The sequence below is a fragment of the Tachyglossus aculeatus genome, chromosome 22 (genome assembly GCF_015852505.1).
Source record: "Tachyglossus aculeatus isolate mTacAcu1 chromosome 22, mTacAcu1.pri, whole genome shotgun sequence".
Lineage (NCBI taxonomy): Eukaryota > Metazoa > Chordata > Mammalia > Monotremata > Tachyglossidae > Tachyglossus > Tachyglossus aculeatus.
The window spans coordinates 6098342-6116283 of record NC_052087.1 but is presented as its reverse complement, the minus strand read 5'-3'; the positions used below and the strand labels follow the sequence as shown (position 1 = coordinate 6116283).

General features: G+C 40.9%; 1 protein-coding gene across 1 annotated transcript in view; it reads left to right on the top strand.

Moving 5' to 3' along the window:
* DCDC1 (doublecortin domain containing 1) overlaps window positions 1-17942 on the top strand; it is a 405509-nt gene that overhangs the window by 222965 nt on the left and 164602 nt on the right. Inside the window, exons 16-17 of the mRNA XM_038764553.1 lie at window positions 249-383; window positions 1111-1268. Of these exons, the coding sequence (XP_038620481.1) occupies window positions 249-383; window positions 1111-1268 (293 nt within the window). The remainder of the gene's footprint in view (window positions 1-248; window positions 384-1110; window positions 1269-17942) is intronic.

The following is a 17942-nucleotide window of genomic DNA, read 5'->3' as shown; positions in this document are numbered from 1 at the left end:
AATAGTCATATTATGTATTGCATGCTTCTAATGCCCAAAGCACTGCACTAAACACTAATTCTAATATTTTTCATGGTCAAGTTTTTGTTCTGAAAGCTACAGTAAAAGGCAACATGTATTTTCTGACTAGTTTTTGTGACATGGCCTAAATGAACAAACCTCTTCATGTGATTTCTACAGTGCTGATTGCTGTGCCTCTGCTGACATGGCTTTGGTGTTTCTCTTTTGCCTTGATTGCCCTCCTGCAGGCTCACCCTGGGTTTGTCCTGACCTACCTAGAGGAGCTAAATGTGAGAGAGGAGGGCACCCAGAGGGAGCTTCATGGTGACCAAGGGGCCTGGACTACAGTTCATCAGGAGACTGACTGCGGCTCAGCGGGACAGGTCAGTGCATTTAGCTGGTGGCAGAAAATGAGCAGCCCTTAAAGAAGCGATTTTTAAAGAAGGGAAAGTAACATCCGTGCTTTTGTTTTCTCTTTGTAAAGCAAAAACGAATCCTTTAATCGTAGCTTTAAAATCGCAATCCGTGAGTTGATGGGTCTGTTCGTTAGCAATTTATGGTAATTGTTATCAGTAATAATAAGAGATAGTATTTTTCTAAACCTCGTAAATCTATCTTGCTTTCTTTACCCACATATCAGCTCCTTGCCTATTAACAGTGGTATTTAGTGAGTGGTTACTGTTGCTCTACCCACATAGCAGCTCCATGCCTACAATCAGTCAAACAGTGGTATTTAGTGAGTGCTTACTATGTGCAGAGCACTGTACTACTGTCTTGGGAGAGTACAATGCAATAGAATTAGCAAACATGTACCCTACTCCTAGAATTTACAGTCTAGAGGGCCAGCCTTAAAGCTTAAAGGAATTAGGCAAGTCACCATTTTCCGGGACTGTGTATTTCTTGGAAAACTACCGGCATGGTTAATTCAACTTTAATAATAATAACAATGATGGTATTTAAGTGTTTACTACATGCCACACACTATACTAAGCCCTGGGGTGGATACAAGCCAAGCAAGTTGGACACAGTCCCTGGTCCACGTGGGGCTCACTGTTTCCACGTGAAAAGGGAGCTGGACTTGAATTTCCCTGTTTGCACTTCGTTTGTCAGGTTGTAAATCAAAGCCTTGTCAGCCCCAATCTGAAACAGCTTTCGGGACCTTTAGATGCCCATGCAGTGCCCGAGGGTCCCCCGAGGGAAACTACACAGCTCACAGTGGCACTGGTGAGGAAACTGGAAGGGAAATATCCTTGGGTCTCAGCTCAAAGGTAAGCCTCTGACAGAGCTGCTCTTTATTGCTCAATGACATTAGATGTTTTCCTTCAGTTTCATGTAAGATTGATTCCTTGGATATTATCGAAATATCTCAGAAGCCCTCTGGGTTGCAAGTGGATGTGGATTTTTGATCAAAATTAATGAGAGGGGGTGACATTTATGTGCACTTTCTTAGAGATTGATGGATGTTGTGAGTTTTTGGTATTATTTGGGGAAGATGCTTTTTATTCTATATGCACAAGTCAGAACAAAGTAGTGTAACTTTCATTCTGGTTATGGCTTTACCTGGACCTTAAACCTGTTTGATAAAAAGACCCATGATGGTAAGGATCATAATGTGACTGATGAAATTGTCTACCTCTAAGCTTAGCATAGTGTTAGGCGCATAGCCAATGTTTAGTTTTGGGGGGGATTTTTGGTAAGCTTGTTATAGATAGGGACCCTGTCTGCTAATTCTGTTGTACTGTGCTCTCCCAAGCACTTAGTACACTACTCTGCATACAGAAAGTCCTCAATAAATGCCATTGATTAAACACTTACTATATTCCAGGCACTGGGGTAGATGCAAACTAATCAGCTCCAACACTTGTTAAATATCATAATTGTCAGAAAAGCTTTTAGCTCTTGAGCTAAATTGAGGGTTGACAAAAAGCCTCACCAAGAATGACTAGAAGTCTGCGATCTTTACAGAAATGATCATTTTTTTTACAAAAACAAAGTAGCTAGAAACACAACTGCAAGTTCTCTGCTACGTGACTTCTTAAAATTCATTTTGTGAAGGTATGGGCCTGAAATTTTATTTTCCTGTTTCTTGCTTCAGTACCTAAGGAAGCTCTTGAATAATAGCGTGTCTAGACCAGGCCTCGTGGAATCAGGACAGCTGTACCTTGGGATTCCTTCCATTCATGTGCCGCTTGTTTCACCTGAATCAAATCTTCCCTTACTCAGCTGCTCCTTTTCTGGACTCTGATGACTGCTTTGTAGGACTGCTTTGGCCCTGGGAAGGGTGAGGAGGGTGGAAAATCCCCAAATGATCTTCTAACAGAGTTTCTGGGGCAAGCTCAGGGGCAGAAGTAGTATTGGATGCCTCTTAGAATAATAGCTTTACAACTTGCTCTAACCTGAGAAGAAAATAAGTGAGGTACTTTTAGGAGTGTCTCCTCTCCTTTTTTTATTTTTTGTTATGGTATTTAAGTGCTTATGTGTCGAACACTGTGCTGAGGTAAATACAGATTAATTAGGTTGGACAAAGTCCCTGTCCCACCTGGGCTTTCAGTCCAAGTAGGAGAGTGAACAGGAGAACTGAGGCACTTGCCCAGGGTCACACAGCAAGCACTTGCCAGTTCTATGATTAGAACCCAGATCCTCGGACTCCGAGGCCCATGCTCTTTCCACTAGGCCATGCTGTTTCCCTTTTGCTTTTTTGTACTTGGCCCTTTTACTTGCTACCTTGCTCAGTTTACTAATTATTATCCTAATTATATGAAAAATGTAATGCATCTCCCCAGATACCTAATTATAATACTTATGCAGCATATACTACACCTAGTATGTAGGGAGAGGCTGATTGTATCTCTCATATCATTACTTGTAGCAATTATGCTCAAATCAATCAATCAATCATATTTATTGAGTGCTTACTGTGTGCAGAGCACTGTACTAAGCGCCTGGGAAGTACCAGTTGGCAACATATAGAGACAGTCCCTACCCAACAGTGGGCTCACAGTCTAAAAGCGGGAGACAGAGAACAAAACCAAACATACTAACAAAATAAAATAAATAGAATAGATATGTACAAGTAAAATAAATAGAGTAATAAATATGTAGGGAACATGTTTACCAACTCCACTGTATTCTCCCAGGTGCTTAATACAATGCTCTGCACAAGGTATGCTCTCAAATATGGCAATTATGAATTTGCCTTATTTAAGTTTTTGCAAAATAAAGCATTAATTTAATGTGAAGATAGTGACAACTAGTTTTAGTTTATTGTTGTACTTTACCAAGTACTTAGTACAGTGCTCTGCACACAGTAAGTGCTCAATAAACACAATTGAATGAATGAATGGAGTATTTTAATTGAAGGAGTGAATGTGGGGACATTTGAGACCTTAGAAAAATAGAGGGGAAAATATGAATCAAGATAGGATATTATAATGCATCTTTATGCAAAATTGAATAAATTATTAATTATAATCAAAATTGACATTCTTTTAGCGCTCACTGTATGCAAAGCACTGGGAGAATTACATGAAAATAATACTAGACACTGTCCTTTGCCCCCGAAGGGCTCCCAGCTAAGTGGGAGAGAACTGAATCATAAGATAGATCAATATAAAGCCCAATGAAATTACATTAAAAAAATTATTGTGTACATTATATCAACTTAATAGTAAATTACCCACAATTCTATACTAATTCAACTCTGTTAGTGAGGTGCCATGTTTCAGGAGAAGCAGCAAGGCACAAGCCTGGAAGTCAGAGGACCTGGGTTCTAATCCCAGCTCTGCCACTTGTCCACTGTGTGACCATGGGCAAGTCACTTAACCTCTCTGTGCCTGTTGCATCATCTGTGAAATGGTGATTAAGACTGAGCCCCCTGTGGGACTGAGTCTGTGTGCAACCAGATTGACTTGTATCTACCCCATCCTTTAATACAGTGCCTGAGACAAGAACAAAAAGTGCTTTACAAGAAGAAAATGCAAATGTGTGAGTGTTTTGTTGTTTCCTTGCTCTCTCTCCCTGTCAAGTTTCCAAAAATCCGGTGGGAAGGGTGAGGCTGTTCTAGGCCTTGATGGAAGGAAGGCCATCGATAAGTTTTTCTTAATTTTTTAAACCAGAACTTGTGACTGCATCATCAGTCGTATTTATTGAGCGCTTACTGTGTGCAGAGCACTGTACTAAGCGCTTGGGAAGTACAAGTTGGCAACATGTAGAGCCTAAGATCTAGTTAGAGTCCATTACAAAATCATACTTTCCAATGGAAGCCAGGACAATTAAATCCTTCCTATTCTCACCCTCCACCCTATAACGTATTTTAAAAACTTTTTTATGGTATTTAAGTGCTTACTATGTGCCAGGATCTGTACCGAGCACAAGGGTGGTTATAAGGTTGGACACAGTACATGCTCCACATGGAGCTCACAGTCTGAATTTCCATGTTATAGATGAGGTAACGGAAACACAGAATCGCTAAGTGACTTGCCCAAGAAGATACAAGTGGTGGAGCTAGGATTAAAACCCAGGTTTTAAAGACTTTGTCCTTTGATTGGAGACAGTTCCTTTAGCAATAAGCTTGTGGTGTTGGGGGGTGGGGGGGAGCCTTGCTGTGTCCTTCTTGATATTTATTAGCGGTTCAGAATGTATTTAACAAGTTTTTTAGGATGTTTTAATTAGACTGTGAGCCTTATGTGGGACAGAGACTATGTCCAACCTGATTTAACTTATATCTACACCATAGTCTCTTAGTGCAGTGACTGGCACATAGTAAGCGCTTAACAGATATTTTAAAAAACAGAAAACTATTAAAAATCAGCTGCTACCTGCTCTCAGCACTCTCTGCTCTACCACTTTCGGATCTATTGGAAATGTCCTCATTCAGCTGTATCATTCGATCCTAAATATTTCCGAAAATACTACATAGGAAAAACTATAAAAATAGAGAATTTCATTTCATTCATTAATTCAATCTTTATCAATATTTTAGAGAATTTCAATTAGTGTTGCACTCTAGTTGATCTCTTTAGTGTATCTGACACTTCACTGCTTTATTCACCCTTGATATTGGCATGTTTCATCTTATTTTCACCCTTACTCCGGCTGATCTGCTTCTTGGTATTCACTGCATTTCATTTTTATGGAATCTTGGAGCCATGCCTGTTGTTTTATTAAATTTAGCTTGTAATGGTTTCCTGTGCCTTTCCATTTTCAACTCATACAATCTTAGTGCCATTTCCCACATAACAATATCCTTATCCTCCTCTGATTTTTCTCTGAAACATAGGTTTTCATTGTTTTCTATAGACAAGTGAGCTATAAAGGTGGTCATAGATCTTTGCTTTAGTTTTTTTTTGTCATCCTACACATTTAAACACCCCCTCCACTAGTTTCATTTCCAGATTCATTGTAAATCAGTACTAGGCTTTCTCCACCTCGAGTACCTCCACTGATGACTACCATAGTTCTAAAGGAGTGGTTCACTAATGTAAAAATGTAAACTTGGTTTGCAGATAGCTTCTTCTTATGATCTCTTATTTCTAATCCATTTGGCCGAGAGACTCTGATAGCAACAGGTAGAAAGTTATATTCCAACAGAATACCTTAAATTGAGGGCTTTAATACTGAGGGCCATTATCAGTCACAAACTCAAGGTAACAAATTATGTCATGCAAAAAAAATTAAATTTAAGTGACCTTGAGTAAGTCATTGATCATCTCTGTGCCTCAGTTTCCTCATCTGTATAATGGAGGTTAAATCTTACTCCCTCCTATTTAGACTGTGAGCCCCATGTGGGACAGGGTCTCTGACCTGATTGACTTGGTTCTACCCCAGTAAAAATGATTTCACAAATTTGGCTGTACGTTGCAATTTTGGAAACCATATTTCATTTGTCTGCCAATTTTTTGTAATCAAATCTCTGGTTTATTGATTTGTTTGAACTATAAGTTAGTTTCTGCTCTTGTAGACAAGCACTCTCCCCTGCTTCAAAGCCTTATTGAAAGCACATCTCCTCCAAGAGATCTTCCCAGGCTAAGCCCCAATTTTCCTCATCTCCCACTTGCTTTTAAGTTGCCCTGACTCGCTCCCTTGGCTCTTCCCCTCCAGCCGCAAACCACTGATATATATCTGTAATTTTTATTTAACCTTTGCTCTGCCCCACATCCCAGCCCCAAAGCACTTACGTACATATGTGTAACTTTGTGTTGATGTCTGTCTCCCCAACTCTAGACTGTGAGCTTGATGTGGGTAGGGAATGTCACTGTTGTTGTATTCTCCCAAGTCCTCAGTATCGTGCTCTGCACACAGTAAGTGCTCAATAAATACAATTGAATGAATGAATGCTGCTGCATACGTAATATCTCTGTGCTCCAGCACGTTTTGGTTTAGTCGCTAGAACTTTTGTACCTATTCAAAGATGTGCTATGCTCTCCCAAAAGGCATTGACACTGGGGAGGAGAGAGAAGCTGCTGGACAGAATTCACACGTCCAGAGCTGTTCTTAGAGCTGCAGAAAAGGAGTTTTTTTTTCCTGAGGAAAACTTGGTCAACTGGTCTTTTGCATATGCTGATAAGTGTCAAGGGGTCTGACCTAGATTTGCTGATTTTCATGGTGCATTAAACAAGGCTGATAAAAGGAGACATCTTTGATATAAACTCTGATGTCATTAAGCAAAAGTGATAGTGTTTTAAAGTGTTCAAGTGCAGTTCCAGAGAGGCAAGATGGAGAGGATAGATATTAGGGTCCCATCATCTTATTAACTCAGGACTAAGGAACTTCATAACAAATGTGAGCCCTTGTGTAAATACAGAGATCAAATTATTTTGTGTATTCTCACTTTGACAGTGAAGGTACTTCTCTATTAATTGGTATATTATTGACAGCTACGTTCTGAAAACCTCAAAGCAGCCAAGTACAAGTTTGGAGTTACTCATTTTACCTGAATGCAACAACTTGTAAAAAATCTCACCAAATCCCTTCATAAATGGGCAAACTACCCCTTCCCAAATATTGAGCACTGTATCTATGCTCTAAAGATGAGAGCACCAGTGTGGTGATGAATCCACTTTTACTACTCATGCTCATTGTCTGTTCTAGTGTTATTGCAAAGCCAAGCACTTAGAACAGTGCTCTGCACACTGTAAAGTACTGAATAATTACGATTGATTCCGATCTTAGATTCGGCTAGAATTTTCGCTTTGGTTTTCTCCCGCGCATCTCTGTGCATCTAAACTGATAGGATGCACAGGTACAATAAATGTCACCTCTCTGGCCTTGGAAAGTGTATGGAATGTGCTTGTTTACATTAGTTTATCCAATTGAGCAGCTCACCTTTATTTAAATTGAATAGGGGGCTGGGGGAGGAACTGTAACAGCCAACAAAGCATGCTGACCCAGCTTGTCACCCAGTGACCTGTGAGAAGGAAATAATGAACTGTGAGTAGTTGTCATCTTAACCATTTCTGACAGTTTGGCTCTGGGCACATCTGTGTTAGTTGCCTGGAAAGGCCTTTGTTGTTTTCCCGCTAGTGACTTTACAGACTGCTGTGGGCTTTGCCAAATACCCTGCTCCGCTCACCCCTCCTCCCTTTTTTAGTAAGTAGGGCAGCTGCCACTGATGAGGCTGACATTTCTTTTAATGATTTACTTGGCATTTCTTTAATTTTGAAAAGCACTTTATTAAATATTATTACAGTATCTGAAGCAGATATTAGAGATCATCTTCGTAGTGCCTTCGTGGCATGGTGCACTGCTACTTTCATTGAATAATCTTTTCCCATCTTCCCATCTTTTACTTCTACACCCTTCATGTTGTACAGCACTAGTCTTTTATTAGCTAATCCAGGACATCCTGGTCAAATCAAGGAAATATTTTTTTCATTCACTTGGATTAGAACGGTTGCTTCTGCTCCTCTGTTAGCCTCTCCTATCCTGTCCTAAGGCCGGGCATTTTGAATTGCTCATATTTTTTACCTACAAGATAGTTGGGTTGCTTTTAAAAAGCATCACTCAAAAAAGGGAACTCAAACTGAGATTCAGAATCCAGATTTTTGCACCTATGTCCACCAAGTTATGTTGGCCAAATTTACTATTCAAAATATTAGCACAAGGTAAATGCCTACTTTGCTTTTGCTTTATTGTTGTGTGTGTGTTCATGTTTAGGCATTAACTGTGAGATATTAACTATGATTCATTATAGGTACTTGGTTTTATGAATAATGAATTTACTTTTTAGTATAATAGATGTAACATTCACAAGCTAAAATTCCTATTTTTGTGCCTAATCGTTGCCTTTTTTGGTAGCATACTTGAGACTCTCTTCAAAATTATTGCTCATTATTCATTTCCGTAAACAATTCAGTCAAAGCTGTAAACAAACCAGTAAGTTAAATTTGTGATAATGCCAGAAAACTTCAGATTAAGAATGAATATTTCTCTGGAAATTACAAAATTTTATGATCTGAGCTAAAGATAAACAAAGAAATGTCTGTCTTCACACCGGCAGAAGCAAAACCAAGTGTCTGCCGAGGGCCCCTTCCACATTATGGGCCAGAATATTCAAGTAACAATAACCATTAGGTTTTTGTCTGCAGTTGGTCATCAATCTAGCCACCTACCTTGTGTCTCTATCCCCCTTCCCCTGCCGTCCCCCCCACCTTTCAGTATGCAAAATCATCCCAAGCAATTTGTGTGGAGACAGTGAGTGCTCTGGTCTGCTTAGATAAAGATTAGATAGACTCTTTTAGTCTTTTTAGAGGAAGTGGACTGCTGTGTAGTAAATTGCAACTCTTCAAACTCATCAATCTAGAATTCTTGCTAAGAAAAGTTGATGAAACTACAGGAATGTTACTCGATATTCACTGACCTTCATGAAGCTTGCTATGAATAGAAGTCCGTATCTAATGATAGTTCTTCTTAGTTACTGAAAGCCTGCCATAAAAAGCAAAAAAAAAAAAAACCCTAGTTTTAGTCCCCTAATAGCACTAATTAATGAAATCAATCAATCAATGTATTTATAGCCTGTTGTTGGGTAGGGACCATCTCTATATGTTGCCAACTTGTACTTCCCAAGCACTTAGTACAGTGCTGTGCACACAGTAAGTGCTCAATAAATACGATTGAATGAATGAATTTATTGAGCACTTACTATACACTATACTAAGTGCTTGGGAGAGTACAATACAATAGAATTACCCGACAAATTCTCTGCCTATAATGAGTTTACAGTCTAGAGATCCAGACAAATGAGTCATTATGTACGAAGGGAGTGAAGATGTATTTTTATTTGGGCTTCAGAATAACTGGCAAGGTGGATGAAGCCCCTGAGTTCATCTGTGAAAGTTTATAACACATTATATCATTGGAATGTACAGCTCTAGTTGTTTGAAGAGGGAGGGGAGTTCATCCAATTCTCAGCTGAGATGAGTCAAAACAAATTGCTCATTTACTCTTGTTTCCTTGAATCAGGAACTATAGAATAAATGGTTCAGTGTATTAGGTTTATGAACAAGATTTTAAATGTTGAATGCAGTTGCCTTAATTTTGCAAAGGAAGATATTGTTGACAAGACGATTGCTCCCAATTTCTGCTCCAACAACCATGAGACTTCAAGCAAGGTGTCTTATGTTTATTCCTCCCTATCATGCCTTCTATAATTGCCTTCCTTTCCCCCTCGGGATGATAAAACTTTCCTTTATGGTTCTTTCAGTCTCCTGGATGTCAAACTCTTTCCCTTCTCATGACTCCAGGATTGCAAATATTTTTATGGTCTCAGAAGTCAAATTGCTGGATTTTATCATCAGAACATAGGTGTTTTAGTTAGATCCTTCTTATTACAGGGTCGGCCCACAAATCCATTTAATAGAAAGTAGTGTACACTTGACCCTCAGTTTACATAGGAATATAAGAAATACCATTACTGGTCAGACCATGGTACACCTGGCCAAATCCTGATTTGATCTCAGTAGTACAGGAAGCTTGGAGGAAAACCGACCACCTACAAGATTCTTTACCAAATGACTCTTTAGTAGCTATACACTAGTTTTTATTAGAACAGTAGAGAACAGGTTTGAATGCTTGTTTATCGCTCAGTTCTGTCTCAGGAAGGCACACTACCAAGCTGTTCTCGGCATATATACCTAATTCTTCTGAGTCTAAATTTGGCCCATCTTCCTGCCCCTAATGGGGAAGGGTGGCCCCCTAATACTTTCATCTATTGGAAGCTTGATACTGCTATTAAAGACCCATCTCCTCCAAAAGACCTTCCCTGACCAAACCCTCATTTCCTCTTTTCCCAGTCCTTTCTGCATCACCCTGGTCATCCTGACTTGCTCCCTTTGTTCACCACCACTCCCCCCAAATCCCATAGCACTTATGTATATATCCGTGATTTATTTATATTAATGTCTGTCTCCCCCTCTAGACTGTAAGCCCATTGTGGGCAGGGAATGTGTCTGCTATATTGTAGTGTTGTACGCTCACAAGCATCTAGCACAGTGCCCTGCACACAGTAAGTGCTCCCTGAATATGATTGATTGACATCCTCTACCTCAATCTTACCCCAGATACCCACCTTAGATGCAGCCATCCCCCTCCCATCAAGGTAGGTGTGAGTGAATGAAACAGAAACCCATCCCAAACAATACACAACACCCCCTTTTCCAGAGCCCCGTTAACTTTGGGATCCATTTGAGGATCATCTGCTGGTGAACCACCCCTCCTTCCAGCTTCCCGGACCACAGGGAGCAGTCTGGGATCTGCCGGGGCGTGGTCATTCCAGCCACTGGGCATCTGTTGTTGCTTCCTCTTTCTGTCGTTATGGAACTTCGGGAAGTAGAGTATGCCCCTGGTGTGCATTTCTTGTGTGTTTGTGTGTGGGTGAGTGCCGAGTTGACCTTCTAATTTTCTATATTTTTAGGCATTCCTCTTTCCATTTGTAAATTGAACTAGATTTTGCAGAAACAGGAAGTATATCCAGGCTACCTTGCTGCCTCCATATTTCTCCTGCTTCCCAGGGATTTTGTAAAGACTAATTAAAGATTTGTTCGTGAGTTAGAACAAAGGCTTTCTGCAATAAAGCAACACCTGCTTACTTCTGGCAGGTGGTGGGGAAAGGGAGGAGCAGAGCTGTGTGCATATTAGTGGCTTAGAAACAGCACTAGACAATTTAGTCCTTGAATTTTTCAAGAAGGGAGAGTAAGTATTCACATTAGTACATTGATGCAACACTGTTCAAATTTACTTTATACTAGTAATTATAGTGGTAACTAATAATTACAATAGTTATAGCACTTACTATGTGGCAAGCACCATACTATGCTGGGGTGGATACAAGATTATCAGGTTGGATGCAGTTCCTGTCCAAAAGGGGGCTCGTAGACTAAGGTAGAACAGGTATTAAATCCCCATTTTACAGATGGGGAAACAGAGACACTGAGAAGTTAAGTGAGTTGCCCAAGCTCACACAGCAGGCAAATGGTAGATCCAGGAGTAGAACCCAGGTCCCAGGCTCATTCCACTTGGCCATGCTACTACGTTGTATTAATTTATTTCCCACATGTCACAGTCAGGGATAAACAGGAGTGAAAGTAAAAATATTTGCTTGTCGGAATGGCCAGGAATTAAAAACCACTGTTACTGTGGGGGCAGTGGTGGAGAGTGGATGTTGCTTGTGGTGGAGGAAGGATCCAGGGAGGGCTGTGGGGTGAGATATTTATAACTACTGCTGCTGGGGTGGTGATGAAAGGGTCTTGTATGGGTGGGATGAAGGGAACAGTGCTCACCCCGTAGCCCAGTTAGGATGATGGGAATCCCGCAGGGTCCCGGGCCTGGGGCCCTCATCCTGCAGAACGGAGGAGATGGAGCTGGGGGAGTCCTATTCCCACCCTGGAATAGCCTCTGAGTTCTACCGGGAGCTAGGCAGAGCTCACTGCAGAAGTGGAGAAAAGAGCACCTGGTTCCTGCTTACTTTCACCTCTGTGTATAAATCTTTTTATTACATAGAAACCACAGGATTCAGGATTGACTGTCTCTGCCAAGAACAAAAGAAACACTTAAAGGCTTTCTTCACATCTCTATAGAGCAGTCTCTTCACTCCTGCCAAGCGCACATTCTCACTATCCCTTGTTCTCTCCTTTCCCACTTTATATCCCTCGCACATTCTCCTATCTTGAGATTCCACCTTCTCCCTCCAAACTGTCAGACCACATACCTTCCCTTTAAAACCTCCCAAAATCCCACATCCTCCGGGAGGCCACCCCCAATTAATTTCCAACACCCCAAGCAATATCAATCCCAGCACTTATTTGTTCATTCCCATCCCCAACACTTACAACTAACTGTACATTTCAAATGTACATAGTTATTATAATAGTTTATCCTGACATGTTTGTTCTACCTCATCTGATCTAGACTGTGAGCCCATTGTTGGGTAGGGACTGTCTCTATATGTTGCCACCTTGTGCTTCCCAAGACCTTAGTACAGTGCTCTGCACACAGTAAGCGCTCAATAAATACGATTGATTGATCTTTGTTCTTCTCACTTTTGCCGCTATTTGTAAGAATTCTGTATATCTGTTCCCCCATTAAGCTGTAAGCTCCTAGAAGGTAAGAAATGTGTATTTTGCTTCTGTTGCACTATTCCAACCTCTTCATATAGTACATTGCGCTCAGTGGGCATTTGATTAGTAATAGTAATAGTAATAATTTGATAGTAATAGTATTACTAGTAGTCCTAATAGCATCACTACTACTGTTATTACTGACTCAGATCAGATCTTCTAACTCTATTTTACTCTCCCAAATGCTTAATATAATTTTCTATCATAAGAGCTCAATAGATACTTTTGATTGCCCAGTGGTTTGTCCAGCCAAATATATTATCTCCAACTGTGGCAACAGGATGCTTGGATGAATAGTGTAATGGTTGTCTTTGATATTCATCCTAATGATTAAGAATGTAGTGTCTAACTACTCTACTAACCTTCCCTCCACTAACCCACTCTGGACTGTGAGCTCTTTGTGGGCAGGGAATGTGTCTGTTATTTTATTCTCCCCAGTGCTTAATATAGTGCTCTGCACCCAATAAGCGCTCAATAAATACGATTGACTGACTCTGAACCTCTGCCCACAAATAAACTTATCCAAACCCTCCTTTAATTTAATAACCTATTTCACTATTCACTATGTGAAAAACTATTTCCTTCCATCATCTAACTCAACTGGGTTTCCCCTCATCATGGTTTGGAAGGACTCAGTGAACAATTTTGCATTTTTCGTATCCAAACTCTTCGTGATCCATGAATTTGAATTTCATCCTACACTTGTACAACCTGAAAAGTCCCGGACATTGTATGGGAGGCTGCGTGGGTTTTAAAAAGCTGAGACATCGTGTCCCAGAGAATAGAAGTATCTCGGTGGCAGTCCATTTGAGGAGATCCCACAGCTGTATTGGGTAGCAAATTCAAGGTGTAGCATCTTCTGTCAGATGATGCCATCAAACAGAGGGTTGGCTCAGTTCCTCTGCTAGAAGCGAAGAAAGTTATTGGATTTTTTTTGAAACCAGAGGTAAAACATATACAAGGGTTCCTTTCCTCCTGTGTGCCAGCCTATGAGTGTTTATAAGTAAAGTTGTACCAAGGAGAGTTCCTGCTTCTAACAGCAGATGGAGATGTTAGATTTCTATCTGCAATTTAAAGTTAAGCCATTCTGAAACGGGATGGGTTCATTATATGATATTAATATGATAATATTTTTGGCTGCACAAACCATTGGGCAATCAAAAGTATCTATTGAGCTCTTATGATAGAAAATTCTATTAAGCATTTGGGAGAGTAAAATAGAGTTAGAAGATCTGATCTGAGTCAGTAATAACAACTAGTTCTAACAACTGAATAATGAATGGGGAAATTTTCAATTGGCAAAGATTGCGTTATGAGTTTTTAGCCTAACGTCTGGTATACAAAGGGCAGTGCTACTTCACTAACAATCAATAAGAAAATGTAGGATCTCATGTGCACGTCTTGAATTGATTTATTAGGTTTTTTTTTGGAAGGGAAATAAATGAGAATAAAAATAGTGTGGTGATGTGGCTGCCAAAAATAGGCAGGACGATTCTTAGTCCTTATCTATTTAGACCCATTCTCAGCACTTAGGTATATGGTGCTATATACATATTATACTTTTTAGCACTCATCCCCATGCCCATCTGTCCATCCTCCTTTTCATCTTAGCTGTACTTCTTTCTGTCTTCCCCTTAAATTGAAAGCTCTCTGAAGACTCTGGGAAACTCGTTTTTTCTACAATACCGTCCTGCTTATGTCTCCCCACTCTTCATTTCTTTGGGTAGTGGTAATAATAATAATGGCATTTGTTAAGCTCTCACTATGTGCAAAGCACTGTTCTAAGCACTGGGGAGGGTACAAGGTGATCAGGTTGCCCACGTGGGGCTCACAGTCTTCACTCCCATTTCACAGATGAGGTAACTGAGGCCCAGTGAAGTGACTTGCCCAAAGTCACACAGCTGACAAGTGGCGGAGGTGGGAATAGAACCCATGACCTCTGACTCCCAAGCCCGGGCTCTTTCCACTGAACCACGCTGCTTCCCAGTCTACTTGTTGGTATCAGTATTATTTTTGCAATTATATTTTTCATCTATAACATTTATTAAGTACTTAGAACCGTACTGTGCTCTGGGTCTGCTCTCCCTTCTGTATCCTTTAGCCCTTCAGCTACTCTAGCTCCTTGTGGCCAGGGAACGTGACTGCCAACTCTGTTATATTGTACTCTCCCCGAGCAGTCAGTACAGTGCTCTGCACACAAAAATCACTCAATAAATGTGATTGCTCTGCACACAAAAATCACTCAATAAGTGTGATCGACACTCATCCCAGGTTCATGGTATCTCTGCAAATATGTTCGTACTCTACCATTTCGTTCACTTATTTAAAATCTACTATAGTGTCTGTCTCGCCCTGTAGACTTTAAGCTCCTTGTTGAACAATGCTTCTGTCTACCAACTCCTTAGCCCTTAGAAAAGTTTTCTGTGCTCAGTAAAAGAGCCCTGCAGATTCTCAATCCTCATGGTGGCTCGGGACTTCTGATTACCAACTGCTCTGCAGAGGTGGAGTTTGTTCTCATGGTGACAGGAGAGCGGATGTCCGGGATAGAGAATTGAGACAAACTTTAAAGTTTAAAGCGGTATTTTTACAGTATGCAGTAAACTGTCCTGCAAAAGTCTTGCTTTTATTTATATTCCTACCAGAGTAATATCTCACCAATCTCACCATCGACGCCTCACCCATGTCTGGCCTCTGGCCTGAAACTCCCTCTCTCTTCATATCTGACTGCATGGCCAATGGATAGAGGTATGGGCCTGGGTTCTAATCCCAGCTCTGCCCCTTTCTGCTGTGTGGCCTTGGACAAGTCACTTAACTTCTCTGGGCCTCAGTTATCTCATCTGTAAAATGGGGATTGAGACTGGAAAACCTGCATAGAACAGGGACTGTGTCCAACCTGATTATCGTGTATTTACCCCAGTGCTTAGTACAGTGCCAGGCACACAGAAAGTGCTTAACAGATAACACCAATACCACCTTCAAAGCCTTATTAAAAGCACATCTCCTCCAAGAGGTCTTCCCTGACTAAGCCCTCATTTTCTGTTCTCCCTCTTCCTTCAATGCCACCCTTGCGCTAGGATTTGCATCCTTTATTCACCCCTCCCTCAGCCCCACAGCACTTATTTACATATCTGTAATTTAATTTATTCGTATTAATGTCTGTCTTCCTAGACCAAGGTCATTGTGGTAGGGAATGTCTACCAATTCTGTTGTATCCTCCCAAGCCCTTAGTACAGTGTGCTGCACACAGTAAGTACTCAATAAATATGAGTAATTGATGAGGATGACACACTGAACCTCGCACTTACTGAACATACAGTGTTTAACTATGTAAGGATTGCGGCTACAATGACTGAGGGTATTGCGGCTACAATGACTGACAGTGTGTGATGACACACTGAAACTAGCACTATCTGAACATACAATGTTTAACCATGTAAAGAGTGCAGCTACAATGACTGATAGTGGCTCTGACTGATTACACGACAAGGAAAACTATGGAAAGTGGGCATTTGGAAAGAACACCAGTTGGAGTACCTTCTCCTCTTTTACTCTGCCTCCCTGGGAACTAAGTGCCTTCGAGCTTCATACGTTGGTTATTTTTAATTCGGCCATAGTTTTTACCCTGAATAATGCAATTGCACCTGCCCTCAGTTTGGGTTTCATTTCAGGAAACTCTGAATACCTTGAGAGAAGAGTAATTGAGCTCTTTTCTCCATCTCCACATGAATGCATACATTCCCTCAGTGTTTTCACTGAGTAAACCCCAGAGGAGTAGCAATTTCTCGGTGCTATTGACCCAGCGCTTCTAGCTCATGGCTATTTCCTAGTGTATACTGTCTGACCTCTGGTGAAAAAACAAGGTTTTAACATGTTTTTTGATTCATTCGGTGGCTTTCCACTCTATTAGTGTTAAACCAAACTCTGTGACTTCTTTTTTTTATTTTAACACCAGACTATATCCCCTTTCCAAGTGCAAAAGGCTTATTGGTGATTTAAGTAAAAGTTTTGGCTCTACCTAACTTTTTAAAAATATTTTGTTAATTTTTTCCACTCTTTTACTTCACCTCTTCCGATTTTTCCTGAAGGAATGTATTCTCCCTTTTGGTCTCTGTGGTTGGCCCAATGGAAGTAGCGCTGCTCTGAGAAGCAGGAGATCTAGTCCCGGCTCTGCTTGAGGCAGATTAATGCAAGTGAAGGCTGCATCTGCACTTTGCAGTGTAGGGCATTTCTACTAACTTGTTGCACTTAGGGATGCATATGTACATATGGATGGTCAATTATACAGCTAATTTATTCTGATTATCCCATTTGTTAACATTTTTATAGGTCTCTCCCATTATAGCATAAGCTCTTTGTGGGCAGGGAATGTATCTCATACTTCCGTTACACTTTCCCAAGCACTTAGTACAATACATTGTATCTAGTGGATACTAAAAAATAACTTTACTACTACTATTATTATTACTATTTCTACTGTTCATTCAATTGTATTTATTGAGCGCTTACTGTGTGCAGAGCACTGTACTAAGTGCTTGGGAAGTACAAATCGGCAACATATAGAGATGGTCCCTACCGAACAACGGGCTCACAGTCTAGAAGGGGGAGGCAGACAACAAAACAAGTAGACAGGTGTCAATAATGTTAGAATAAATAGAATTATATCTATATACACATCATTAATAAAATAGAGTAATAAATATGTATAAATATACACAGGTGCCATGGGGAGGTGAAGGAGGCAGGACAGAGGGAAGGGGGAGGAGAGGAAAAAGGGAGGGCTCAGTTTGGGAAGGCCTCCTGGAGGAGGTGAGCTCTCAGTAGGGCTTTGAAGGGATGAAGAGAGCTAGTTTGGCAGATGTATGGAGGGAGGGCGTTCCAGGCCAGAGGTAGGACGTGGGCCAGGGGTCAATGATGGGACAGGTGTGAACAAGGTACAGTGAGGAGGTTAGTGGCAGAGGAGCGGAGGATGCTGGATAGGCTGTAGAAGGAGAGAAGGGAGGTGAGGTAGGAGGGGGAGAGTTGATGGAGAGCTTTACAGCCGAGAGTGAGTTTTTGCTTGATTCAAAGGTTAACAGGCAACCACTGAGATTTTTGAGGAGGGGAGTGACATGCCCAGAACACTTCTGTACAAAGATAATCCAGACAGCAGAGTGAAGTATAGACTGAAGTGGGGAGAGACAGGAGGATGGGTGATCAGAGAGGAGGCTGATGCAGTCATCCAGTCGGGATAGGATGAGAGATTGAACCAGCAAGGTAGCGGTTTGGATGGAGAGGAAAGGGCGGATCTTGGCAGTGTTGTGGAGGTGATACTGGCAGGTTTTGGTGATGGAT